The sequence below is a fragment of the Ahaetulla prasina genome, chromosome 6, assembly GCF_028640845.1.
Source record: "Ahaetulla prasina isolate Xishuangbanna chromosome 6, ASM2864084v1, whole genome shotgun sequence".
NCBI classification, from domain to species: domain Eukaryota; kingdom Metazoa; phylum Chordata; class Lepidosauria; order Squamata; family Colubridae; genus Ahaetulla; species Ahaetulla prasina.
In genome coordinates, this window is record NC_080544.1 from 107,730,571 (window position 1) to 107,758,518 (window position 27,948).

The window sequence follows — 27,948 nt, forward strand, 5'->3', positions numbered from 1 at the left end:
CACAGAAGAACCAGTGGTGGGATTCAGCCAGTTCGCACCACTTCGGGAAAACCGGTTGTTAACTTTCTGAGCAGTTTGACAAACGGGTTGTTGGAAGAAATCATTAGGGCAGAAAACCCGTTGTTAAATTACTTGAATCCCATCACTGAGAAGAACTATACAAGAACGAGCTTAACATCCCCGATAACCATGATGGGGTGGTCACTGACCTTGAGCCAGACATCCCAAGTCAAATGGGCCTTAGAAAATCTGAGCAACAACAAAGCTAGTGAAGGAGATAGTATTCAAAATCTTAAAAGGCGATGCAGTAAAAGTGCTACACTCAATTTGTCAGCAAATTTGGAAAACTCAGCAGTGGCCACAGGATTGGAAAAGGTCAGTTTACATTCCAATTGCAAAGAAAGGCAATGCCAAAGAATGTTCAAACTATCTCACCATTGCACTCAATTCACATGCTAGTAAGGTTATGCTTAAAATCCTACAAGCTAGGCTTGCAGTATGTGGATTGAGAACTACCAGAAGTACAGGCAAGATTTCAAAGAGGCAGAGGAACTAGAGATTAAATTGCCAACATACTCTGGATCATGGACAAAGCTAGGGAGTTCCAGAAAAACATCTACTTTTGCTTCATTGACTATGCTAAAGCCTTTGATTCTGTGGATCACAACAAATTGTGGCAAGTTCTTAAAAAGATGTGAGTACCAGACCATCTTATTTGTCTCTTGAGAAACCTATATGTGGGTCAAGAAGCAACAGTGAGAGCTGGACACGGAACCACTGATTGGTTCAAAATTGGAAAAGGAGTCCGGCAAGGCTGTATACTGTCGCCTGCTTATTTATATGCAGAGCACATCATAAGAAAGGCGGGGCTAGATGAATTAAAAATTGGAATTAAGTTTGCTATGAGAAATATCAACAACCTCAGATATGCAGATGATACCACTCTAATGGCAGAAAGTGAAGAGGAACTAAAGAGCCTCTTGATGGAGGTGAAGAAGGAGACTGCAAAAGTTGGCTAGAAGCTCAACATTAAGAAAACTAAGATCATGGCATCCGGCCCTCTCAATTCCTGGCAAATAGATGGGGAAGAAATGGAGGTAGTGATAGTTTTCATTTTCCTGGGCTCCAAGATCACCGCAGATGGGGACTGCAGCCAAGGAATTAAAAGACGCTTGCTCCTGGGGAGGAAAGCTATGGTAAATCTAGACAGCATACTAAAAAGCAGAGACATCACCCTGCCAACAAAAGTGCACATAGTCAAGGCTATATTTTCCCAGTTGCAATATATGGCTGTGAAAGTTGGACCTTAAGAAAAGCTGAGCACCAAAGAATTGAGGCCTTTTAACTATGGTGCTGGAGAAGACTCCTGCGAGTCCCTTGGACTGCAAGGGGAACAAACCGGTCAGTCTTAAAGATCAACCCTGACTGCTCTTTAGAAGGCCAGGTCCTGAAGACGAAACTCAAATACTTTGGCCACCTAATGAGAAGGAAGGACTCCCTTGAGAAGAGCCTAATGCTGAGAAAGATTGAGGGCAAAATAAGAACGGGATGACAGAGAACGAGGTGGCTGGATGGAGTCACTGAAGCAGTAGGTGTGAGCTTAAACGGACTCCAGAGGATGGTAGAGGACAGGAAAACCAGGAGGAATGTTGTCCATGGGGTCGCAATGGATCAGACATGACTTCGCAAGTAACAACGTTAATGATTTTGTATGTTCATTTGTTTTATTGTACATTCTTGAGAGTCACTGCCTCCTGTGATAGGAGGCAGTGACAGGCTAGAGTATCAATTAGATGAATAAGAAAAATAAACCTACTATTGATCAGAGTTCTCTTCTACATTTGAGTTGTACCTGTGGTCTTATGCGATCATCCAGGCATGAAGGACAGGAGCTTCTTTCACCATCAAGAGGCAGCATACTGGATAACATGGGTCCTTCATGGCCAAAAGTTGCCATGCCATTCATTTCTGGTTGCTTTATTCTGCTTGTCCCAGGATCCCACCCTGTGAAAAAATTGTATTAAGTTTTGCATTTAAGAATAAATAAAAAGTTTTGGTGTGTTAGAGACTCAGTAACACTGAGTGAAGCTGAAAAGTAAAGGCTTTACTCAGGTCCGCCGCCAGGTAGGAAGAATAGTTTAAATTGATTGGTCGAGCTGCCTGTCTATAAAAGGGCAGGGGGATTGCATTGTTACAATAAAGAGCTGAAGTTACATTTGCTGCTTTCTATCTCTTCAATCAACCCACATGGCGAAATTCTTATCTTAGGTGAGTGTTCTCCAAAGGTGAGCCGAGGAACATCAAAGTTGTAGGACCTACAATGTAGGTTATACAGTTAGCTCTGTGAGGTGGTACAGAAAAGAAAAGAAGCAAACCCAGAAATGCTACCTCTAAGATTATTGTAAAATTATATTAACAAGTTTGCAAGATTTATAGAGCACCTCTGCCCTTTCACCTTTACAATTTCCCTTCCCTGAGAAGGTCCCTTCTGAGATGTTTTCCATACTTATCAGCCATTCCTTCTGCATCCTTCGCTGCCTTTTGTCTGAGTTGTCTGTCTAATCTGGGGTCTTCCTCCTATCTCCCAAAATTATTCCAATATAGCATAGAAACTTGTTTTCTATGAGTCAGTGTCTCTTTCTTGACTATATTGCCAACTGTGAAAAACTAGATTTGGATAGATGTACACTCAAACAGTGAATTATAACCCTTATTGGGATTTGTATCAGGGCTATTGCAAGCAAATGTACAAGTTGTGCACAAAAAAAGGTGCTTTTACCAGAGGTTGGGCAAATAACATTTTAAAAATCAGCTATCCATTCCAAACACACTTGTTCCAAAATAAGCGCTATTTATCAATTCAGCGAAAGCATACATATTGCGCCATCTGAAATTTCCTCGTCAACCATGGTCCTGTTTTTTTAATGAAAAAATATAGTATATGGAATTATTAAGAGGGCCTACAAAACGCTTTTTGCACAACTGCTAAACATGTCAGCAGCAGTTCACGATCCCTCAAGGAAAATGTCTGTGGAGAGTCTCAGTCATCCAATTCATAGTTGTCTTGAAAGTGCTGTTTCAAAAAGCAAACTGGACTGGATTTTGAGGAGGAAAAAAAAGTTTATCATCCAAGAAGTTTCATCAGTTGTGATGGTGGCAGTAGGGTGGAGGGATGGAAAGCTAGGTAGTGACAGTTGAGACTGGATGGTGGGGGGACAGAAAGATAAGGTTCTGACTGGATGTTGAGGTATGGGTAAGATGGAAGGATTGTATTTTTCTTGCAGTTGTCTGGTCTATTAGCACTTTTTCTGAGAGCTGTTGAGGCCACTTGGAATTTAATGAGCCGTGGTGGTTAGAATGAAGTATTGCAGGCTAATTCTGACTGCCAGCTGCCAGCAGTTCAATTCTCACTGGTCAAGGTTTGACTCAGACTTCCATCCTTCCAAGGTCGGTAAAATAAGGACCCAGATTGTTGGGGGCAATATGTTGACTCTATAAACCGCGTAGAGAGGGCTGTAAAGTACTGTGAAGCGGTATGTAAGTCTTAAGTGCTACTGCTATTGCTAAGTGCTTTATCTTTGCCTTCAGACTCATCTGAATTAGAGTGCAATTGGTTGTGGAATTTTCTTGGAACTTCTGCATGATTTGTAGACTGGAGATAGGTGGTATCTTATCCCTCCCCCTCTGTTGGGCGACAGAGGGCTGCTCAATGTTAACATAAATGGTCTCTTTTGCTCCTCTTTCAAACCAATGATCCTCTCTATCCAAAATGTGGACTTTGCTATCTTCGAAAGAACAACCTTTGTCTTTCAAATGCAGATAGGCTACTGAAACTTGTTCTGATGGGTCTGATCCACTGGATCAGTAGGTTTCTACCGGTTCGCTCCAGTTTGGGCGAACTGGTAGTGGCGACAGCAGGAGGCTCCGTCCACCCGCCCAGACGTCATCACAGACACTCTGCGCATGTGCAGAAGCACCGTGCGTGAGCGAAGCGACAGTGCACACGCAATCAGTTCCGAACCAGTAGTGTAGGTAAGTGGAAACCATTACTGGTCTGATCTCCTATGTTGCGCCATGTGCTTGTGAAGTGGTTGTTTTGGTTCACCAATATTCTTCTAGGAAAAAAAAACACAGTCCGGTTGCCTTTTGAAAAAGCGCTTTTGAGATTCCTCGAGGGAAGAAAGCATTGGGCCCCCATTGAAAACCTATTTTCCTTATCTTGAACCCAGCCAGCCAGTCAGTCATACCTGACAAAAAGCTACAATAACGGACGACTTCCTAAGACCAGAGTGGCCAATAATGCAGCCACCCTCCACAGCGCTCTCTGGCTGGGAACCATAGGCTGTGTAGTTGCTAACCATCTGGAAGGCCCCATTTCACCCACTGGGTGGGCTCTCACTTTCCTCGATACTGCTTTTATCCGTCGAATCATTATTATTTTCGTTTCTGTGGTTGGTTGGTTTGTTTTTGAAGAAAAAAGATTCTCCTCAGCCGGCTTCTTTTTTTCTTCCCGCTCTGAGGAAACAAAAAAAACAAACAGTCGTCACCTGCTGTCGGAGGCGGGGCCGAGGCACGTGGCCACCCCGAACGGCGCAGGCGCAGCTCTGCTCGGCGTTGTGGGCGAGGCCCGCGGGGCTTTCCTTTTTTTTTTCCTCCCCCTTTTCCCCCCCCCAGGCGCGTTTTGCGCGTGCGCAAGCTCCGAGTTTCTTTCCCCGGGTCCGAAGCGGGCTGGTAAGTTAATCGCGGAGCGAATTTCGCTTCCCCCCCCCTTCCCTCCCCCGCCCTCCGCGGATAATTGCGCATCTTTGCAGCTTTTTGGTTGGCGGGCACTACGAATCTGCGCCCGAGGCTTAATAAATCAAGTCAAACAAAATACTAACTTTATATTATTTATTATTTATTTATTTATTTATTCAAATTTATATAGTTGTGCATTTTGGGATTTTTTCCCCCCTCCCCTGCCTTTTGGGATAATTGGGAGCAAATTGCTCCGTAGGAAAAAAAATTGGCGGAGTAACTAAAAATTCTCTTTTTAGTTTCCTAAAAAATAAAATAAAATAGAATAAAATAAAAACCTGGGATTTGTATTAAAAACTCCGCGCGGAGGCAGGTCTACGCGTTGCACCGAGCTTGGGTGGCTTCATCCTGGCTTGTGGGTGAAATCGCAGCTCGCTGGGTTTGCAGGCGTAGCGGGTTCCTTGGTAGGGTTTTTTCTCTTGCGCTTCGTTACTGGGAGACGGAATTATCGGGATGTGGGAAAATTTTATACGTATGTGTATAATGCAAATTGATATATTTTCTCATATTTTGGAGGGGAACTAGTGGTCGCTCTAGTTTTAATGTTGCAATTGTGTGTGTGTGTGTTGGGGAGGTATCTACTAGCTAGATATTGCTATATAGATTGATTAATAGATAATGTGTATGTGTGTATATATATATGTGTGTATTTGATATATGTATATAAAATCTCAATAGATATGTATATGTGTATATATGTGCATTTTATATATATATAAAATCTCAATAGATATGTGTATATATGTGTGTGTGTGTGCATGTGTGTATATATGTATTATATATATATATAAAATCTCAACAGATACGTGTATATATGTGTGTGTGTGTGCATGTGTGTATATATATGTGTGTGTATTTTATATATATATAAAATCTCAATATTAAAACTAGAGCAACCACTAGTTCCCATCCAAGAGAGAGAGAAAATGATGGGGCTTACTTTGGAATATATAGAATAGAATAGAATAGAATAGAATAGAATTTTTTGTTGGCTAAGTGTGAATTGACACACAGAATTTGTCTTGGTACATATGCTCTCAGTGTACATAAAAGAAAAGATACGTTCATTAAGAATCATAAGGTACAACACTTAATGATAGTAATAGGGTACAAATAAGCAATCAGGAAACAATATCAATATAAATCGTAAGGATACAAACAACAAAGTTACAGTCATAAGTGTAAGGAGATGGATGATTGGAACAATGAGAAGATTAATAGTAGTGCAGATTTAGTAAATAGTTTTGACAGTGTTGAGGGAATTATTTGTTTAACAGAGTGATGGCATTCAGGAAAAAACTGTTCTTGTGTCTAGTTGTTCTGGTGTGCAGTGCTCTATAGCGTCGTTTTGAGAGTAGGAGTTGAAAGAGTTTATGTCCTGGATGCAAAGGATCAGTAAATATTTTCACAGCCCTCTTTTTGACTCATGCAGTAGACAGGTCTTAATACGCTGTTCAAGGACTTTAAATGTAGTTTCTGGGTGTGTTTTTGCAATGCATCCGGGGAAATGCAAGCAGTCCATAGCCTGGACAGATTAAAGGATCTGCCCTGGTAGGTATAGTGGCAGGAGAAAAGGAAGAAAAATCAGATGGGAGATTAGGAGGGAGGGCTCCTTCCCTCCAGGTGGGCATATATTATAACAGCCTTCAGGGGCTGTTGAGGTTTCCATCTTGAAAAGAAACAAGCAATTGGCCTGCTGGCAGCAACTCAGTTCATTACATCTGGGGAATAAGCTAGGATTGGTGAAGGAGGATGAAGGTGTGTTCTGGAGGTGTTGCCCGTTGGGGAGGGAGCAGCTACACCCTGGAGAAAGAGGAGGTGGGCATTGTGCATTCCTTCTTCCCAACTTTTTTTACAGGTCTCTGACACACAGATACACACACTTTTGTGTATATGTGTATATGTTACGACTATAAATGTCTATATATATTTACAATGTATATGTACATATATGTAGGTTTAGTTTATTGTCATTGCACATAGTACAATGAAATTAAATGCCATCTTCCAGTGTATATTGTAACTATAAAAATAAAAACACAAACATACATCCTTTACATTCTATATCATTGAAATTAAAAACCCGATGTTGCACTATACCGTAAAATTCAATAGGGTTATTGCCCTGGGATAGAAGCTGTTTTTCGGCGTTTTTCTCCTTGTTAGGACCACAGTTGAGCTCAAAATTTGTTGATAAGCAAGACAGGTAAGTGAATCTTGCTCCGTTTTATGACCTTTCTTCTGCAGTTGTTAAGTGAACCACCACAGTTGTTAGGAACACGGTTGTTAAGTGTTGTTAAGCTCTCCTGTTGATTTTGCTTGTCTGGAGGTTGCAAAAGGGGTTCATATGACCCCCCCAGGATCTTGCAACCATCATGCCAGTTGCCAAGCATCCGAATTTTGACCCCGTGACCATGGGCTTGCTGCAACAGTCGTAAGTGTGAAAAACGGTCATAGGTCACGTAACTTCAAACGGTCACCAAATGGTTGTATGTCGTCAGGAGAATGTCAAATTAAGAACATCGAATTCTTTCATTTCATTTCATTTCATTTATTAAATTTCTATACCGCCCTTCTCCCGAAGGACTCAGGGCGGTTCACAGCCAACGTAAAACAGAATTCATACAATATATATAGATAAATTAAAAACACTGTAAAAATCTGATTAAATTTTAGCTAACAATTAAAATTAAGTTATTAAAATCAAATAATAAAACCCCAGTTAAAACACAACACATTAGGCTAGCCCTGCGCGATGAAACGAGAGTTTAGAGCTCGCGTCGGAAGGTCCGGAGGTCGGGGAGTGATCGTAACCCCGGAGGAAGCTCATTCCAGAGGTAGGAGCCCCCACAGAGAAAGCTCTCCCCCTGGGGGTTGCCAGCCGACATTGTTTGGCTGACGGCACCCTGAGGAGACCCTCCCTGTGGGAGCGCACAGGTCGATGGGAGGCTACCGGTGGCAGCAGGTGGTCCCGTAAATACCCCGGTCCTAAGCCATGGAGCGCTTTAAAGGTGGTTACCAACACCTTGAATTGCACCCGGAAGACCACCGGCAACCAGTGCAGCCTGTGCAGGAGAGGTGTTATATATCGTGGCTCCCTCTATCACCCGCGCAGCCGCATTCTGGACCAGTTGAAGCCTCCGAGTGCCCTTCAAGGGGAGCCCCATGTAGAGAGCGTTAATGCTGGAAGTGCTGCTTCTTCCAGAAAATAGATGGAGTCTTTCTACAACTAGTATTCCCAAAGGAAGGAGATGCAATTATCTCCTCCCCTTTGAGTAAAAGGTCCAAGAGAGTATTGGGCTTGTAGGACCAGGCTGAAGTTGCCAGTTTGACCTGCCGCAGCTTAAATCTCTTAAGTAAAAATGATCCTTCAAGGCTCCATTCATTGGGAAAGGTACAATTTTATTGGACATCAAAATGTATTGCAGTATAGGTAGTCCTTTACTTACTACTGGCATTTAGTGCAGGGGTCTCCAACCTTGGCAACCTTAAGCCTGGAGGACTTCAACTCCCAGAAGTTGAAGTCTGGGAATTCTGGGAGTTGAAGTCCACCAGACTTAAAGTTGCCACGGTTGGGGACCCCTGATTTAGTGACCGGTTTGAAGTTACAACAGCACTGAAAAACCTTCTGATAAGCAAAGTCAGTGGGAAGGCCACTGGTTCACTTTACAACCATGTTCCTAATTGAACAACTGCAGTGATTTACTTAAGGGTGGCAAGAAAGCTGGTAAAATGGGCAAAAGTCACTGAGCAAATTTCTCCCTTAGCAACGTTAATTCTGGGTTCAATTGTAAGTAGAAGACTATCTGCAATGCAAAGCCACAAGTGAGGTTCACGTGCCAAAATCACTTAAGTTCCACTTTTTCCCCCTCCTTTTTATTATTATTTATTAATTATTTATTAAATTTTTATACCGCCCTTCTCCTGAAGGACTTAGGGCGGTGTACAGCCAAAATTAAAAAACAAGATATATACAATTAAAACAACATTTAAAACATAGCAGATTATAAAAGGCTGATAATTAAAATTTAGATTTAAAATTTTAAAATATTAACAAAACCCCAAATTAAAATTCAACACTATTATGCCAGTCCCGCTTGAATGAATAAGTGTGTTTTGAGCTCACGACGGAAGGTCCGAAGATCAGGCACTTGACGTAGGCCAGGGGGAAGTTCGTTCCAGAGCGTCACTGCCCCCACAGAGAAGGCCCTACTCCTGGGGGCCGCCAGCCGACACTGTTTGGCGGACGGCACCCTGAGGAGACCCTCTCTGTGTGAGCGTACGGGTCGGTGGGAGGCAAAGGGTAACAGCAGGTGGTCTCGTAAGTACCTGGGTCCTAAGCCATGGAGCGCTTTAAAGATGGTAACCAAAATCTTGAAGCGCACCCGAAAAACCACAGGAAGCCAGTGCAGACTACGGAGCAGTGATGTCACGTGGGAGCCACAAGCGGCTCCCGTTACTACTCGCGCAGCCGCATTCTGGACTAACTGTAGCCTCCGGGTGCACCTCAAGGGCAGCCCCATGTAGAGAGCATTGCAATAATCCAACCTAGACGTAACCAGAGCGTGAGTGACCGTGTATAAGGCATCCCGGTCAAGGAAGGGACGCAACTGGCGGACCAAGCGAACTTGGTAAAAGGCCCTCCTGGAGACGGCCGCCAGATGTTCATTAAAGGACAGCCGTCCATCCAGGAGGACGCCCAAGTTGCGAACCACCTCCTTTGGGGCCACTAACTCGCCCCCAACAGTCAGCTGCGGATGCAGCTGACTGTACCGGGGTGCCGGCATCCATAGCCACTCCGTCTTGGAGGGATTGAGCTTGAGTCTGTTTCTCCCCATCCAGACCCGTACAGCTTCCACAGGCACTGGGTCATGCCTTCCTTATCTGCCTTTTGCAATCCATCCTCCTTCCAGTGGTGTGGCCTTGGAGCAGCTTCCCAGGCGACCCACCTTTCGGTTTCCCCAGGTTCACGTGATTTGCATTTGGGTGTGTTTGACGGTTGCTTCATATTTATCATGGTTGCAATGTCCTGGGGTCATGTGATCCCCTTTTGCGGCTTTCTGATGAAGCAAAGTCAAGGGAAGAATCTAATAATAATAATAATAATAATAATAATAATAATAATAATAATAATTTAATTTTTATACCACCCTTCTCCCGAAGGACTCAGGGCGGTGAACAGCCAAGTAAAAACAATACAATATATTACAATAAAAACTATTTAAAAAACTTATTCAATATGGCCTAAATTTAAATATAAAATACATAATATAAAATAACCCCATTTAAAAACGAATTAAAAACCCCTATCAAGCCAGTCCTGCTCGGAAGAATAGGTACGTCTTCAGCTCGTGGCGAAAGGTCCGGAGGTCAGGAAGTTGTTGAAGTCCTGGGGGAAGCTCATTCTGATTCACTTAACATCCGTGTTATTCACTTAACAGCCACAGTGGTTCATTTAACAAACGTGGAAAGAAAAGATGTAAAATGGGGAAAAAAACTCAACCAATGTTTTACTTTGCAGCGTAAATTTTGGGCTCCGTTGTGGTCATAAATTGAGGACTATTGGTGCAGCGCGGAATTCAGCCTGGATGTAAACGATGTGCAGATAGTTCTCAACTTATGACCCTAATTGAGCCCAAAGTTTTTGCTGTTAAGTGACACATTGTTAAGTGAGTTCTTGGCCAGAGTTGTTAACTGAATTACTGCAGTTGGCAAATTAGTAACCCTGCTGTTAAGTGACTGGCTTTCCCATTGACGTAGCTTTTCAGAAGGTCGCAAAAGAAGCTTTTCAGAAGGTCACATGACTCGGGCCTCACTGCAACCGTCATAAATGTGAGTTTGTTGCCAAGGAGCTTCATTGTGATCATGCTACCACGGGAATGCTGCAATGATTGTAAATGTGAAAAATGGTCATCAAATCCCTTTTTTAGGGATGATGTAACTTTGTGTTGTTTTTTTCTTTGCATCCGTCTTTATTGCAGAAAAATACGGGCACACTATTTCTACCCAAATTACCGTATTTTTTGGAGTATAAGACACACCTTTTCCCCCCAAAAAAGAGGGTGAAAATCTGGGTGAGTCTTATACTCCGAATGTAGCCCCACTCAGCTTCTTAAACCGAGGTTTCAGAGGCTGAAAGAAGCTTCAGAAAAGAAGCTCCCAAATAGAACTTCAGAAAAAAAGCCCCCAAACAGAGCTTCAGAGGGTTTTTTCCTGAAGTTCTGTTTTGGAGGCTTTCAGAGGCAGAAAAAAGTTTTTTCTCAAACGAAGTTTCAGAAGCAGAAAAAAAAAAAAGCAAAAAAAAGCAAGGCACAGAGCTCACAACCAAGGAACCTGCTACTAAAATTCACCTCTGGAACAGCTGATTGGGGATATTCCGGGACACCGATCCACCTGCCAATCAGCTTTTTTCTTATTTTCCTCCCCAAAAACTAAGGTGCAGTCTTAATACTTCGATGCCCCTTATATTCCAAAAAATACAGTAACTTTTTCAGAAAGGGTGCTTGAAGAACAGAAGAGGGCAAAAGACAGTGGTCAGCTTTATTCACCCGATCAAACATTAACCCTGTACCAAGTCCAAGTGGATAGCTTTGGAAAAGTAAACAGGATAAAAATACCACATCCCTGAAATGGGAAGTTCCCATTTGGTGTCATTTAGCCTCTGCATTAAAATGCCACCAATACCTCAACAGAATTTGGGACGATCCTGGGAATTACAGATGAGTTTATTCTGGCATCTGTTCCAGGTAACGGATGGACACATCCTGGAAGACAGATTTTTTCTTTTTTAAAAAAAGTTTCTATTGTTTTTATTACAAACGACACAACACAAACGTACATAACATAAACACATAGTCTGTGTTTTCTTTTTACATGACGGTTTTGTTCCTTCAGCTTTCTGCTTTATACATTCCCTTTTTCCCTTCTTTTTTTCCTGTCTTTGACTTTATCGTCCCTTTACATCTAGATTCATTTATTTACAATATTTTTACACATTTGTTATGTTCTCTTCTCCATCCTTTTTTTTCTATTCAGTTTTCCTATTCTCCAACCACTCGTACCATTTGGTCCATATTTGATAATATTCTGTCTCTTCCTTTTTCCTTTATTTCTTTCGTTAATTTATCCATCTCCGCACAGTCCAGAATTTTCTTGATTCTTCTCTGGTTTCAAGTCCACCTTATGTCCACTTTAGAATAGAATAGAATAGAATAGAATAGAATAGAATAGAATAGAATAGAATAGAATAGAATAGAATAGAATAGAATAGAATATTGACCAAGTGTGATTGGACACACAAGGAATTTGTCTTGGTGCATATGCTCTCAGTGTACATAAAAGAAAAGATACGTTCATCAAGGCACAACATTTTTTTTTAAATTTACATTTATATCCCGTCCTTCTCCGAAGACTCAGGGCGGCTTACAGTGTATAAGGCAATAGTCTCATTCTATTTGTATATTCACAAAGTCAACTTATTGCCCCCGCAACAATCTGGGTCCTCATTTTATCTACCTTATAAAGGATGGAAGGCTGAGTCAACTTGGGCCTGGTGGGACTTGAACTTGCAGTAATTGCAAGCAGCTGTGTATTTAATAACAGGCTATCTTACAGCCTGAGCCACCACGGCCACCACACAAATGATAGTCAATATATCAATATAAATCAGAAGGATTACCAGCAACAAAGTTACAGTCATAATTGGAAAGAGATTGGTGATGGGAACAATGAGAAGATTAATAGTAGTGCAGATTTAGTCAATAGTTTGACAGTGTTGAGGGAATTATTTGTTTAGCAGAGTGATGGCCTTATCTCTTCTGTCCAGTTTCTGATTCTGGACCAACATTTTTTCACCTTAGGACATGTCCACCATAGATGATAGTATGTTCTAGGAGGTTTTTTTTTTACATTTCCAGCAGTTTGGCAAATTATTAGGAAACATTTTAGCTAGCCGTACTGCCTAGAATATTATTTCTGTTCCAAATAATATCACTGAAATTAGGAAAAATATTTTTTTCAAGAATTAAACAAATTAACAAGAATTAAACAAATTAATTTCCAAATTAAAGAAATTAATTTCCAAATTTATATGGCAAATGGGGTTGCGCCAACTCCCCGACCTCCGGACCTTCAAACATGAACTTAAGATTTTATTATTCCATCATGCGGGACTGGCATAAGGGTAATTTTAAATCGAAATTTTTAAATGGGTTTTACGTCGGTCTATGAGCTTTTAGTTTGATTCGGCCTATTAAATATTTGATTTTAATTCTGTTTTAAAATTGCTGTTTATATTTTGTGTTTTTAAATATGGCTGTAAACCGCCCTGAGTCCTTCGGGAGAAGGGCGGTATAGAAATTAAATAATAAATAAATAAATAAATAAATAAATAAATAAATAAATAAATAAAGGCAAAAGCCAAGAAAGAAAGAAAGAAAGAAAGAAAGAAAGAAAGAAAGAAAGAAAGAAAGAAAGAAAGGCAAAAGCCCAGGATTAAAATGAAATTACTCCAAGATACAAAGGATAGAGAGGGCGTGGCGCTACCAGAATGGGAAATTTATCATCAAGAGGCGAGTCATAACATAATAACAGAGTTGGAAGGGACCTTGGAGGTCTTCTAGTCCAACCCCCTGCCCAGGCAGGAAACTACACCATTTTCTTTAAAAAGTCTGGTTAAAAGACTGGATGCAGCTGAAAAACAATACAGTGCTAACATTAGAAGAACACGATCTACAAGTAGGGTAGCATGCATTCCTGTGGGACGAGAAGTATAAAACTCATAAATATTTTCAACCACACTGGATCAGGAATGCACTGCTACAGATTTGGAAAAAGATGAAACAAAAAACATTATATAAGAATCCCAATGTGGTTATCGCCAACAGAAGCATTGATATATCCAAATTTACTGGAGAAAAATAAGACAATTAGATACAAGGAATTGATAAATGATCAGGGAGAATTGGAAAAAGACACAGGAATTAGAACAAGATACTGCATCCAGTTTTGGTCGCCCCGATGTAAAAAAGATGATGAGACTCTAGAAAGAGTGCAGAGAAGAGCAACAAAGATGATTAGGGGACTGGAGGCTAAAACATATGAAGAACGGTTGCAGGAACTGGGTATGTCTAGTTTAATGAAAAGAAGGACCAGGAGTGACATGACAGCAATGTTCCAATATCTCAGGGGCTGCCACAAAGAAGAGGGAGTCGGGCTATTCTCCAAAGCACCTGAGGGTAGAACAAGAAGCAATGGGTGGAAACTCATCAAGGAGAGAAGCAACTTAGAACTAAGGAGAAATTTCCTGACAGTTAGAACAATCAATAAGTGGAACAACTTGCCTGCAGAAGTTGTGAATGCTCCAACACTGGAAGTTTTTAAGAAAATGTTGGATAACCATCTGTCTGAGATGGTGTAGGGTTTCCTGCCTGGGCAGGGGGTTGGACTAGAAGGCCTCCAAGGTCCCTTCCAACTCTGTTGTTATATTATATTATAAGATATGGGTAGGGTGATAGATTGGTGGACATTCACACAAATGCAATCTAAAGTTATAAGAGATTTAAAAAAAGGTATGAGGTACGAAAAGAACCGCAAGAATTGAATAAAATCATTCATGGAACAGAAATAAAATTAATTAGCAATATATACAAATAGATATAAAATGGAAGAAGCAGTAGTTAAGGACACCATGATTAGATGGGCAAAAAATTGTGGCTACAACGTAGAATTAGAAAAAATGGGAAAAATTATGGGAAATAAATATTAAATTGACCTTATCAACGGCTTACAAGGAAAACCAGCTAAAAATGTTTTACAGGTGGCATTTTACACCAGTACAGCTAGCTAAAATGTGATCATGTAACTTTGAACGGTCACTAAACTGAACTGTTGTAAGTCGAAGACTACCTATAGTATAAAACAGTTTTTTCTTGGCAAGAGAAGATCCACTGCAGCAGCATGCAGTGTGTTATGCCCAGACATGCCTTTTTAGCCTCTTGCCATCTCTCCCAATCCCTGCCTTGTTTTCATGTTTAATTTTGTTCCTCCTCAAACTTCACCCAGCAGCTGCTGTTCCGAAGCTGGATCTGGTTACATTAACAAAGAACAAATGGTAAATTGTCAAGACTTTGTGGAATCTTTTAGAGTCATTTCTAAGTGGCAAAGTCTGACGGTTGCACTTTGTGAATCAAGAAAAGGGAGGGAAAGTATTTACAATGGAGAGAGAAAGAAAAGTTGAAAAGATTTTCGTTGTGTTTCTTTCCTACAGCTGTTTGTGTCCAACTTTGGAAGAAACCTCAAAGGGACTACGGTTGTACTTTGTGAATTAAAAAAAGGTAAGTCTTTGCAATGCAGAGAAAAGCTTTTAAAATTTAGTTGCGTTCCTTCTCAACAGCTATTTGGAATACATGCAGGCAAGAAAGTGGGCTAAGCAATTTGGTTGGGAGTTGGCTACCGAAGCATGCTTTCTTCACAATCATATTTCTTTCTGTTAATATCTTAATGTTGTCTTTTACCCAAACTACGAAAAAGAGCTCCTGTATATATAAATAATAGGCATAGCGCATTGAATTTCCAACTACTATAAAGCTTTAAACCTTGCCTTTGGTTTTTTTACCTTTTTCTGCCTTCCCAAAAAGTTTTATCAAGTGCAGAATGTTGGAAGACTTTGTAGGGTTTTTTTTGTACGTTGAATTGTTGGAAGAAATGTCTATCTGGGTTCAGTTCCAAGTGGGGGGGAAAAAGACACTGGAAACATGGAGACTGCTTGGAAAGATGGTTTTAATGATGAACAGGATCACATGGCTTGAGTTCCTGAGCAGAAAAAGGGCAGATATGCTGAGAGTGGCATTGCTTCTTCCCAGGTGCCATGTGGTGAGTTTCTGTTGCTAGATGGGTCCTATTATGTCTTTTGTGTTGCAGATGAGCTGGCTCAGGCCTTAATGGCCCATTGACAAAGGTTGGGGGGATGGGTTTCTGCCTGCCTTTTGGGGGAAATATTCTGCCTTTTAACATTTCCTAAAATACCTCATTTTCTAGGAGAGGGGTGAGGTGGTTGTTTTTTTGTAGAATTTTTTTTTATTTTTTTCAAACAAGCACACATTCAAACAAACAATGCATTTTCTCTGAACAGAGTATTGACCAAGTCACAAAACTTGTACAGCTTATAACATCCCCAAATACAATTTGTATATTTCAATTTCTGCCATAATATTCTTTCTCCTTGCTTTTTTATTTTATTTTCCTTCTGCTTCTTACCTGATATATAAACAATATTACCATTTGCCATAACCCCAAACCTTACGTTATTATCATCCATTTATTTTCTCTCATTCCCCTTTTCAATTTACAACCCTTTAATTTAAAAACAATCCTTTCCATCCTTAATTCCTAATTTCCTATTGTAATTTAATATTTTATCAGATGGACCGATTTATCTTTTCTTATTTCCTTGCTAGTCATTTTACCATTTTATCACAAGGAATATATTTCTTTAAATTTATTTTTCAGAGCTCTTTCAATAATCCAAATCAGTTATAATAATATCAAATCTGCAATTCCTCTCTTCCATTGATTTCGGGGAGCGGTGAGTTTTAACTTCCTACAGAATGAAAACATGGTGGTGGTGGTTTTTTTAGTTTTCATGAATAGCTTTGGAGGGAGACGTGAGAAACCATATCAGAAAATTAGCAACCTTCTAGTTAGCTCCTAGAAGGATGCAATATTTTGAGAAATATTAAAAAGGCAGACTGTTATAGTTCCCTGGATGAGAAATAGAAAAACATGTTTTTTTTAGAGGGAGAAAGCAACCCCCACCATTTTTTAACAGCCCACAGCACTTAAGAAATAAAGAGATAGATAGCTCTATTCATATGCAAAATACCCTCATACATAAAGCCATTAATCCAGAATAGGAATTAACCAACACCAGTGGTAAAATGTAAAATTTGTTATTACCGGTCCTGTGGGCGTGACTTGGTGGTGGTGTGTAATGTGACTGGGTGGGTGTGCCCAACTTTTTTTATTTTTTATTTTTAAAAGCATTTTTATTACAACCTCTTCCACCGAAGAGGCTGTAGAAAAAAATGCTTTTAAAAGGCTCCTCTGGCAAAAGCCTTTTTTCGGCTGAAGAAAAAATGCTTTTAAAAGTAAAAAAAAAAACCCCTCTGATGATCGCTTGGCTCAGCTGGGCATGGGTGGGGATTTTTGCTACTGGTTCTCCGGTAGTATAGATAGCAAGGAGTGCTGAGACCTTTTGGGATGAAACAGCATTCCTTAACTAGCACGGTTGATGTTACCTAGTTGGGTAATGAAATTTCTGCAAGAAAACAAGCTCAGAGAGCGCCAGGGCCCCCTCATTTCACCCCTGAGCTACCAATATTTTCCTTTAAAGAGTGTGTGTGTGTGTGTATGTTTTCTGAGGTTTTCGCGGGTGTTTGTATGTAGGTCTTTGGTTGTTCGGGTTTTCTCCCGCGTAAAATTGGAAGTGTCTTGGCGAAGTTTCGACGAAGTCTCATTCGTCATCTTCAGGCTTCAGCTTTGTGCTCCCAGAAGCACGAAGCTGAAGCCTGAAGATGACGAATGAGACTTCGTCGAAACGTCGCCAAGACACTTCCAATTTTACGCGGGAGATAACCCGAATAACCAAAGACCTAGATGTATGTATGTATGTATGTATGTATGTATGTATCGCAGATGCTGTTATCGCTCGGGAAATTTTCTCCCAGGTATACCGTGCATCTCATTTGAAGAAAATCTTGCTCGCAGAGGGAGCTTTTCTCAGATTCCTTTCTTCCTGCTGATGGAAGAAAAGGAGAAAAGGCATGTTCGTATTTCACTTAATGCAAAGGGTGTGTGTGTCATTTATTATGCTCCAAAATACAGGAGTAGAACTTCCAACAGCTAATGTATTTCGCAGCAGCTACACTAGCTGCGGAATTCTGGGAAATGATAGCCTTTGTGTTTGCAGGGAGGAGTGACTCACGTCTTTGTGTGCGTGTGTGTGCTTGTGGGTCATAATGCACTTTATTGGGTTTCAATGAATTCCATCGAGGCTTATAAACCAGGGGGGTTGTATTTTACCAGCATTTGCACAATATTCCATTTGGTAAGATTTAAACTTTGGTTAAATGTTAACTGTGGCTCAATACATTGAGCTAAGTTGGTGTCAGTCGGGACCTGCCCCCAGCTGGTCGCTCAGGAAAGCAAAACTCTGGATTCCATCGAGTTGAATCGAAAGAACTTTTAGCAATTCTTCCCTTTCCCCAAAACCCAACACACACACACACACCCGCCCCGAGTCCATCTGATGCGGCAACACTGATGTAAACACTGAGCTGCTAGGCAGATAACAGTCAGTCTCAGGGCAGGATGGCCTTGGCTGGAACCGGCTGAGAGGGAGTTTGCTCTGCTCTTCTTGGAAGACAATCTCTCTCCCTAATTCCCAAGCGGTTACCGCAAAAGCATGCAAAAAATGCTAGCAAGCCTTTCTCTCTCCCCTCAACCCCCCCCTTCTCGCTTTCCAACAGAATGGCAGGACAAGTTAGATTTTGGAGTTGTGCGTGAGCCAGCCTAGCCGAGGAGTTTTTGCAATAAGTAAAAAAAGTATTGCCTGAAAATACTCACTGAGAAAGGCAAGGCCGTAGGCAATTGCTTCACCTCTTTAAATCTTGTTAAATGCAATTTGTGCTGTGATTGGATTTAGGAAAGGTCACAGAAAACGTCAGGGTCATTTGGTGCCCTTTTTTAAATTTATTTTTATTTTTATTTATTTTGTCACAACAGTATACACAAGCATCAACATAAATCAGCAGAATATCGTGTAAGCATATATATGAGCAAAAGTATGTAATAATTGTATTAATTTGATATAATGAAAGTGAAGGGAACATATATACTAAAATACTAGAATTAGTAGGAAAGAAGTCAGATTACATTCATTGACCCTTACTATTGTGTGACCCGATGTAAATCCAGAAGTTAGTTTACATTCACTGACTTATACTATGGGAACATGCAAACCAGATTCCAGAATGCGCAGATGCCAGAGTTGAGGATTTATGACTTTTTGGGTATAAGAGGACATCGCTTTCTGTCATAAGTTCGTAGTTCTTCCTTGCATGTATCTTGAGTATGTTCGGAACAGCTAACCATTTAAGCTTGATCAAGATTAAATGCTATTTTACTCAAGCCTCTGTTTAAGTCTCTTGATTGGCAGGTATGAGCTTAGACATATTAATAAATGGACTTTACAAAAGGAAACATTAGGACAGGAACGGCAGGCACTTTTGTGCTCTTATGCACGCCCCTTATAGTCCTCTTAGGAATGGGGTGAGGTCAGTGGTAGACAGTTTTTGGTTAAAAAACTTTTGCTACAGGCGTAATGCAAACCCACCGAAGAACAATTTGGAGGCATGATTTATGGCACAGTACAGGTAGTCCTTGACTTAGGACCACAAGTGAGGCCAAAATTTACGTTGCTAAGTGAGACATTTTTGTGAAGCGAGTTTTGCCTCATTTTTATGACTTTCCTTGCCACAGTCGGGTAAGTGAATCACGGCGGTTGTTAAATGAGTAACACGGTTGTTAAGTGAATTTGGCTTCCCCGTTGACTTTGCTTTGCAGAAGGTCGCAAAAGGGGCATCACATGACTCCGGGACAAAGCAACGGTCATAAGTACGAAACAATGGCCAAGCATCTGAATTTTGATCACGTGATCATGGGGCTGATCACTGAAAAACGGTCAGGAGCCACTTTTTTCAGGACCAGTGTAACTTCCAACGGTCACTGAGTGAATTGTTGTAAGTCAAGGACTACCCGTAGATTTTTAACAATTATCTGAAGTCACAACAGCACTGAAAAAAAAGGGACTTTAAGACTGCTTTTCATACGACCATTGCCGCATCATCCCTGGTCATGTGATCAAAATTTGGATGCTTGGTCACTCTGGTGGCTAAGCAGACTAAGTCTGTCTGTTATTAACAGCAGCTGCTTGCAATTACTGCAGGTTCAAGTCCCACCAGGCCCAAGGTTGACTCAGCCTTCCATCCTTTATAAGGTAGGTAAAATGAGGACCCAGATTGTTGGGGGCAATAAAGTTGACTTTGTATATAATATACAAATGGATGAAGACTATTGCTTAACACAGTGTAAGCCGCCCTGAGTCTTCGGAGAAGAGTGGGATATAAATTCAAAATAAAACAAAAAAACAAAAAAAACTGGTTCATATTTATGTCGGTCCGTGATCACCTTTTGCAAACGAACAAGTACAATCAACGGGGAAGCCCCACGTACGGTACTTAATAATTGTGTTACTAACTTAACAACTGCAATAAATTCACTTAACAAATGTGGTAAGAAAGGTTGCAAAACGGGGCAAAACTCACTTCGCAAACGTTTGGATTTCGCCAGATAAATTTTGGGCTCAATTATGGTCGTAAATTGAGGAGTTCCTGTACAATGCGTGTACAGATAGTCCTCCACTTATGACAAGTTACTTAACATTCGAAAATTCTCCCTGGGAATTCTTACAATGATGTTCTGCTAGCTGCCTCTTTTTCCCTGCCCTTTCCACGGTAACATGACTGCGTTTATAGTTTTACAATATTTTTTGCTAAAACCTGACATTTCCTTCCGGTTTTCGGCCAAGCTGGTCCATAGCAAACAGTTGGTTCACTTAACGACGGTTGCAAAGCAAGTAGTTGAACTGTATCAATTTTGGGGGGAATTTGTTTTGACTGTAACAGAATTTGTTTTGACTGTAACAGTCAAAACGGATAGACAGGTCCCATTACAATTGCAAATTGAGGACTAACTGCACTTAGTTAACAAGATTACTGCAATGCTCTCTACATGGGGCTCCCCTTGAAGGGCATCCGGAGGCTGCAGTTAGTCCAGAATGCGGCTGCGCGGGTGATAGAGGGAGCCCCTCGTGGCTCCCGCATAACACCCATCCTGCGCAGACTGCACTGGCTACCTGTGGCCTTCCGGGTGCGCTTCAAGGTTTTGGTGACCACCTTTAAAGCGCTCCATGGCATAGGGCCGGGTTATCTACGGGACCGCCTACTGCTACCGAATACCTCTCACCGACCCGTGCGCTCTCATAGAGAGGGACTCCTCAGGGTGCCGTCAGCGAGGCAATGTCGTCTGGCGGCGCCCAGGGGAAGGGCCTTCTCTGTGGGGGCTCCCACCCTCTGGAATGAACTGCCCCCAGGACTTCGTCAGCTTCCGGACCTTCGGACCTTCCGCCGCGAGCTTAAAACATACTTATTTAATTGCGCAGGACTGAGCTAGATTTTAATTTATGGGTTTTAACTTGGGTTTTATTTTTTTATATTTTTAATTATTAGGCTTTTGAATAAGTTTTTTAATTGTTTTTAGATTGTATTTATTTGCTTTTAAATGCCTGTAAACCGCCCTGAGTCCTTTGGGAGATAGGGCGGTATATAAATATAAACAATAAATAAATAAAAATAAATAAATAAATAAACAGCGGCTTATTCAAACCATACTTGTGAGGTGCAAACCTAGTTAGTCCCTGGAAAATAATTACTGGGATGTTGGAAATAATATAGACTTGTTTTGATGAGATCTACAACGCAGAGTTCCCTGCAGACACTTCCAAAAAACTGCTCGGTTCCCATTATCTGGAGTTAATCCTCAACCCCTTTGGGATTTTACACCACACGAGAGTAAAAAGACTGAGACCAAAAGGGTTTTGTTAAGGCAGTTCTCCTCAAACCAATATTGTCAAGGCAGATTGGAGTCATTGCTACTAAGCCAGTTTGATTACAACAACCTCGTCGGCGAAGGCAAATAAGAGCTCAAAGGTACTTTTCAAAAAAAAGGCCACTGGATTTTTCTCTTAGTTTTTCTCCTTGAAAACGTTTCGCTTCTCATCCAGGAAGCTTCTTTGGTTCTGACTGAATGGAGGGGAACGGAAAGATTTATATCATTTGTGGTCAGCCGGCCCTTCAGCTCTGAATGGGAGTTGTAGTCCAGCTGTTCTGCAAAAAAATATTTGTAGATCCCTCGCATCCTGGACATAAACGGTTTCAACTCCTACCCTCAAAACGACGCTATAGAGCACTGCACACCAGAACAACTAGACACAAGGACAGTTTTTTCCCGAAGGCCATCACTCTGCTAAACAAATAATTCCCTCAACACTGTCAAACTATTGATTAAATCTGCACTACTATTAATCTTCTCATCGTTCCCACCTCCCATCTCCTTCCACTAAGGACTGTATGACTATAACTTGTTGCTGGCAATCCTTATGATTTATATTGATATATTGACCATCAATTGTGTTGTAAATGTTGTACCTTGATGAACGTATCTTTTCTTTTATGTACACTGAGAGCATATGCACCAAGACAAATTCCTTGTGTGTCCAATCACACTTGGCCAATAAAATTCTATTCTATTCTATTCAAAGACTCAAAAGCCGGTTATAAAGCAGGCAATACTCTCTGGAAGCAGGCTAGAGTAGAGACAAACAACATTCAGGAAAGTGTTCGTTTTTTGTGAACACGGCCCCTTCTTTTATTAGCAGTCACATAGAATTGGTGTGTGTGTGTCACGCAGATTGTTGAAGGTTCCACTGCTTTCAGAGGAAAATGACTCTTTGTGGCATGCACAGGAGGGGTGTGTTCACCTTTTTCCGATTTGCTTACATGTGCAATGTATGCAATCTCATTTAAAATGCTCTAGGCTTGGCCTGAAACTGGTTGAAAAAGGCTTCTAGAGTGCTTTAAATAAGCCTACAATTAGGCTTACTTGCAGACTTATAAAACAGGGGTCTCCTACGTTACCAACTTTAAGTCTGGAGGACTTCAACTCCCAGAATTCTGGGAATTCTGGGAGTTGAAGTCCGCCAGGCTTAAAGTTAGCAACGTTGGAGACCCCTGTTATAAAAGATACAAATCAAAAGTAAGGGGAAGAGGGGGGAGTCCTAGTGGACAACCATTTAGATATGAGCCAGCCGTGTGCAGCAGCTGCCAAAAATGCCAACACAGTTCTGGGCTGCATAAACAGAGGAATAGAATCAAGATCATGTGAAGTGTTAATACTACTTTGAAATGCCTTGGTAAGGCCACACTTGGAATATTGCATCCAGTTTTGGTCGCCATGATGTAAAAAAGATGCTGAGACTCTAGAAAGAGTGCAGAGAAGAGCAACAAAGATGATTAGGGGACTGGAGGCTAAAACATATGAAGAACTGTTGCAGGAACTCGGTATGTCTAGTTTAATAAAAAGAAGGACTAGGGGAGACATGATAGCAGTGTTCCAATATCTCAGGGGTTGCCACAAAGAAGAGGGAGTCAAACTATTCTCCAAAGCACCTGAGGGTAGAACAAGAAGCAATGGGTGGAAACTAATCAAGGAGAGAAGCAACTCAGAACTAAGGAGAAATTTCCTGACAGTTAGAACAATTAATCAGTGGAACAACTTGCCTGCAGAAGTTGTGAATGCTCCAACACTGGAAGTTTTTAAGAAGACATTGGATAACCATTTGTCTGAAGTGGTGTAGGATTTCCTGCCTGGGCAGAGGGTTGGACTAGAAGACCTCCAAGGTCCCTTCCATCTCTGGTATTATGTTAAATATGTTAAAAAAGCAAAACTTCAGGCACCGATTTTTACACTTAAGTGGCAGCTGGTGTTAGATTGGCTAAAATGGATTCAGTCATTGGAGAGAAGTAGTACAGGTAGCTAGTCCTCGGGTTACGACCGCAGTTAAGCCCAAACTTCACGTTGCTAAGTGAAACATTAGTTAGGTGAGTTTTTGCCCCCGTTTTATGACTTTTCCGAGCCACAGTGGTTCAGGGAATCATTGCAGTCGAAGAAGCTTCTTGGATGAGAAGCGAAAGGTCTTCAAAGAAAAAAAAACCAGCAAGTCCAGTGACTTCTTGAAAAAGCCCTGTTTGGGTCAAGGGAAGTACAGTAGAGCAAAGCCAGATCGGAAATTTGGCAAATTCCCAGGGGTAATTCTCCCCCTGCTTCCAAGAGACTCACCCGCCCACAGCTCTTGGTTCACATTTGTCTAATCGCGGTCGAGCCAGATGTGTTCGGAATGATTTGTCCTTGGGATGCAGCTGCATTCTCTCATAGCTGGCTGTCCTTGAAGTCTTGTCTCTGGCAGGCCATGGTGAACAGTAGACTTCTCCTCCCCCCTCCCAATCAGTTTTCCTCCTCCTCTTCTCCTCCCTCCCCCCAGTGAAGCAAAGGAAAGTGGGGGGGTGGGAACTGACATTTCCATCTCTTGTCCATGTAGTCCTCAACTTACGACCACAATCGAGCCCAGCATTATCTGTTGAGAAGACATTTGTTACGTGAAGTTTGCCCCGTTTTACGACCTGCCTTGCCTCAGTTTATTTTCAAGTGAATCCCTGCAGTTAATAAGTTGGTAATAAGTGAATCTGGCTTCCCCATTGGCTTTGCTTGTCAGGAGGATCGCAAAGTGGGGATTACACAACCTCGGGACACAGCAATGGTCCTAAGTATTAAACCCAGTTGCCGGGCCTCTCCGTTTTGATCATGCGATCATGGGGATGCTGGAAATGTAACTGAAAAATGGTCACAAGTTACTTTTTCCAATGCCGTTGTAACATTGAACGGTCACTAAACAAAGCATTGTAAGTCGAAGACTACTTGTACTTTCCATGATTATCTGCAGATATATATATATATATATATATATATATTTGTTTTCTGAGGTTTTTGCTCCCAGAAGCACGAAGCTGAAGCCTGAAGATGACGAATGAGACTTCGTCGAAATGTCGCCAAGACACTTCCAATTTTACGCGGGAGAAAACCCGAATAACCAAAGACCTACATACAAACACCCGCGAAAACCTCAGAAAACACATATATATATATTTATATATATATATAATTTGTCTTTTCAGCCATTGATAAATCAAAGGCAGCAGATGCAAACAACTTGCCAAGCAGAAATATTAGAAAATGATTTCGTAGACGTCACTCCATCGGACTTAACTCTTTTCTTCCTCCCTCTCTCTCTTCCTGATATTTGCAGAACGAGAATTTTGAAATATGGGGAGACCCAGGAAAACCTCTGACTCTGCTGCATCTCCCCGCCCAGCTGCTACAGCCCCCAAGGCAGGTCCGGGAACTCCTCGATCATCAGCCACCTCCAGGACCGTCTCCGCGACCGGTGCAAACTCGACGGCTGCGCCTGCGGCTCCTAAGAGTGGGAGCGGCAGAGGATCAGGCCCTGAGAAGGCGGCCTATTCCACAAAGCCTAGAGGAGCGAGGGAGGGTGGCCAGCCCAGGTCTGCAACGGCTTCTGATGGCCAATGCGGAGGTCCAAGGAAGAGCGATGGAGGGGGAGCGGTCAAGAGCTCCGCGGCATCGGGTGGAGTAAAGCCTTCCGCCGCTTCCAATGCCGCGAGCAAAACCCAAGGCAGAGTGAGGGGCCTGCCTGCGCCTCTCTCCTCTGAACAAGTGGCTGAAGTCGAGAGGGAAACCCGGGGACAGTGGAGAAACCCCGAATGGCACAAGTGGCGCGAGAACCGCATCACGGCTTCCATCGCTCCTAAGATCTCCAACAGCAAGTTTGCAAATGGCCGGACCACGGAAGTGCCTCAGTCGTACCTGAAACAAGTTGTGGGATCGAGCTCTAAGGTACACACCCCGGCGATGAATTGGGGAATCCGCAACGAGAAGGCGGCAGTGCAAGCTTACGAAGCCCTCAAGTCCACGGCGAAGAAACCGGTCAAGGTGAAAGACTGCGGCATCTTCGTCGATAAAGACAAGCCCTGGTTGGCTGCCAGTCCTGACGGCATTGTCCAAGATGCAAATACCGGCAAGGACCTTCGCCTCTTGGAGGTGAAGTGCCCCTATAAACACAGAAACAAGACGGTGGACGAAGCTTGCCGGGACCAGACCTTCTGCCTGGAAAACGAGGGCAGTTCCTACTCGCTGAAGAAAACTCATCCCTATTATACCCAAGTTCAGTGTCAGATGAAAGCCTCCGGCTTGAAGAAAACCGATTTTGTCGTTCACACCAACAAAGAAACCGCAATTGCCCCGGTGGATTTTGACCCGGTGTTCTGGAAGCAAACGGTCCCCAAGCTGGAGAAGTTCTACACGGATGCCGTGCTCCCTTATCTGGAGGAGAAGAGCCCTTCTGCGGTCTGGGCCAGCGAAGAGTGAAGCTGTGGGGAGTTTCTGATATTTTCTTCTTTTTTTTTTCTTCTTCAGAAGATGCGCCTTCAACCTGTTCGGTTAACCTGTTCTCCTTTATCCTTCCTTTCTGGTCCAAGAGGACCAGAATCGGTGGCGGCTTTTTGGTGTCCGAAGGCAGCTTTGCAAATTCTGCAGAGCGGCCTAGAGCAGCGTTTCTCAACCTGGGTGGTTTTCAGAGGTGGACTTCGAACTCCCAGAATTCCCTTGGGGAGGGCTAGAGAATTCTGGGAGTTGAAGTCTACACTGTCTTAAAGTCAAGATGGAGAAATGTTGGCCTAAGGCAGGAGTCTCCAACCTTGGCAACTTTTAAGCCTTGCGGACTTCAACTCCCAGAATTCCTCAGCCAGCACGTGGCTAATCCTGCATCCAACTGTATTAATAATTTTGATCTCAGCAGGTTTAGAAGATTTTCGAAGAAACTGACTTAGGAATTCTGGAAGTTGAAGTCCGCCAGGCTTAAAGTTGCCAAGGTTGGAGACCCCTGGCCTAGAGTATATAGCCCGCCTCTCTCTTTCTCTGCCTTTCAGTCAGCATTTTAGAAAGCGGCATTCCTCCTGGGAACGTGCGAAGCACCTCACCTACTATCAGAACAGACCAACAATGTCTAGACAGGCCCAGTTTTTCTCCTGCTGCAGATCACAATCATCATTGGTTATTCTCTTTACCTGACCAGGCAATAGGTAGTTTAAAAAAGAAAAAGAAAGACGATATTCTGGACTTAGCTGCTTTCTGATTTCTAGATCTATTTCCAGGTATCTTCCATGGAGACGATCTCAGAAATGAAAAGAGTTTTTGCTTGAGACCCAGTAACTTTACCAGAAACGCTAAAAGGACCCGGAACGCATGATTATTACGCTTACAACTGAATACTTCGATGTTTCAATCCACGGCAGAGCTAAATTGTCCTCATCCAACCCGTTGCCAGTATTTTCCTGGAACCTGCGTTATCCAAGAAATATCCAGCGTGCTAACGAAGGCCACAAGTTGCATGGAAGAAAATAACCCCGATTAAAATTAAGAGCTGCAGGTTTTGTACGGGGATCAAAATAAATCAAACTCTTCTGTTTCCTGCATGCTCTCGGTTATGTATCTAGTAGTAGAGAAAGTTAGATTATCATTTAGACCAGGGATCTCCAACCGTGGCAACTTTCAGACTTGTGGAATTCCGAGAGTTGAAGTCCAGAAGTCTGAAAGTTGCCACGGTTGGAGACCCCTGATTTAGGCAGAGGATAGAGGTGCTGACCCAGTCTATTTCAGCACAGGTGTAGAAGTGCATCTTCGCTTAGGAAGTTTATATAAAAAAATTTGTAATTAAAAAAAAAAGATATATTTTGAGAGAATTTCAACTGAGTTTCTGAAGTGTTTAAAAAAATAATTAAAAATGTAATGGGGGGGGGATGGTAACTGACTTATTTTTTGTAAAGAAGCCTTGATATTTTTATTTGGGGCGCATTAAAAAGCAATTCCTTCTGTTTGTTCTTTGGGCCTTTAGTTATGAAAATAAAAATAAATCTATCCTGGATATTGTCCTGTGGTCTTTATAGCGTGACCAGAAACAGAATTTGAAACAGAAAATAAGAGTATAAATGCCTCATTCGTTATTATTTTTACTATCTTATTACGGCTAACAGTATTCTAATTTCTTTTTAAGGCAGGGGTTGAGAGTTCATTTTGTGCCTTTCTGCTCAAAAGAGATCATGGGATGAATGGAAAATAAGTTTTTAAATGCAGGGAACCACCTGGAAGAAAATTCAAACAGCCAATTTGGTGCAGTGGTGGTTGCCATCTCTTATTTCAACCCCAAGGCTGAATTGTTGAGCGCGAAATTCCACATCTATCTATAAAATTTAACCATTAATGGGATCATGAATGTTAATGTGACAAAGGAGTACAAAAGCCAAGGATTGCAGTTTATCTAGGAAGGTCAGTCCTTTAAGACGG

General features: G+C 41.9%; 1 protein-coding gene across 3 annotated transcripts; it reads left to right on the forward strand.

The window, feature by feature from the left end:
• Positions 1–4,662: 4,662 nt before the first annotated feature.
• LOC131201119 (uncharacterized) lies at positions 4,663–27,527 on the forward strand. Of its 3 annotated transcripts, XM_058188737.1 has the most exons (4): positions 14,761–14,908; positions 15,065–15,131; positions 16,306–16,381; positions 24,836–27,527. In XM_058188737.1, the coding sequence occupies exon 4, from the start codon at positions 24,853–24,855 to the stop codon at positions 25,972–25,974; it is 1,122 nt and encodes a 373-aa protein (XP_058044720.1). In that variant the 5' UTR covers positions 14,761–14,908; positions 15,065–15,131; positions 16,306–16,381; positions 24,836–24,852; the 3' UTR covers positions 25,975–27,527. The 3 variants fall into 3 exon arrangements, with proteins under 3 accessions (XP_058044719.1, XP_058044720.1, XP_058044718.1); XM_058188736.1 differs by lacking the exons at positions 14,761–14,908; positions 16,306–16,381 and adding an exon at positions 4,663–4,731; XM_058188735.1 differs by lacking the exon at positions 16,306–16,381 and having other exon boundaries at positions 14,762–14,908.
• The last annotated feature ends 421 nt before the right edge of the window (positions 27,528–27,948 follow it).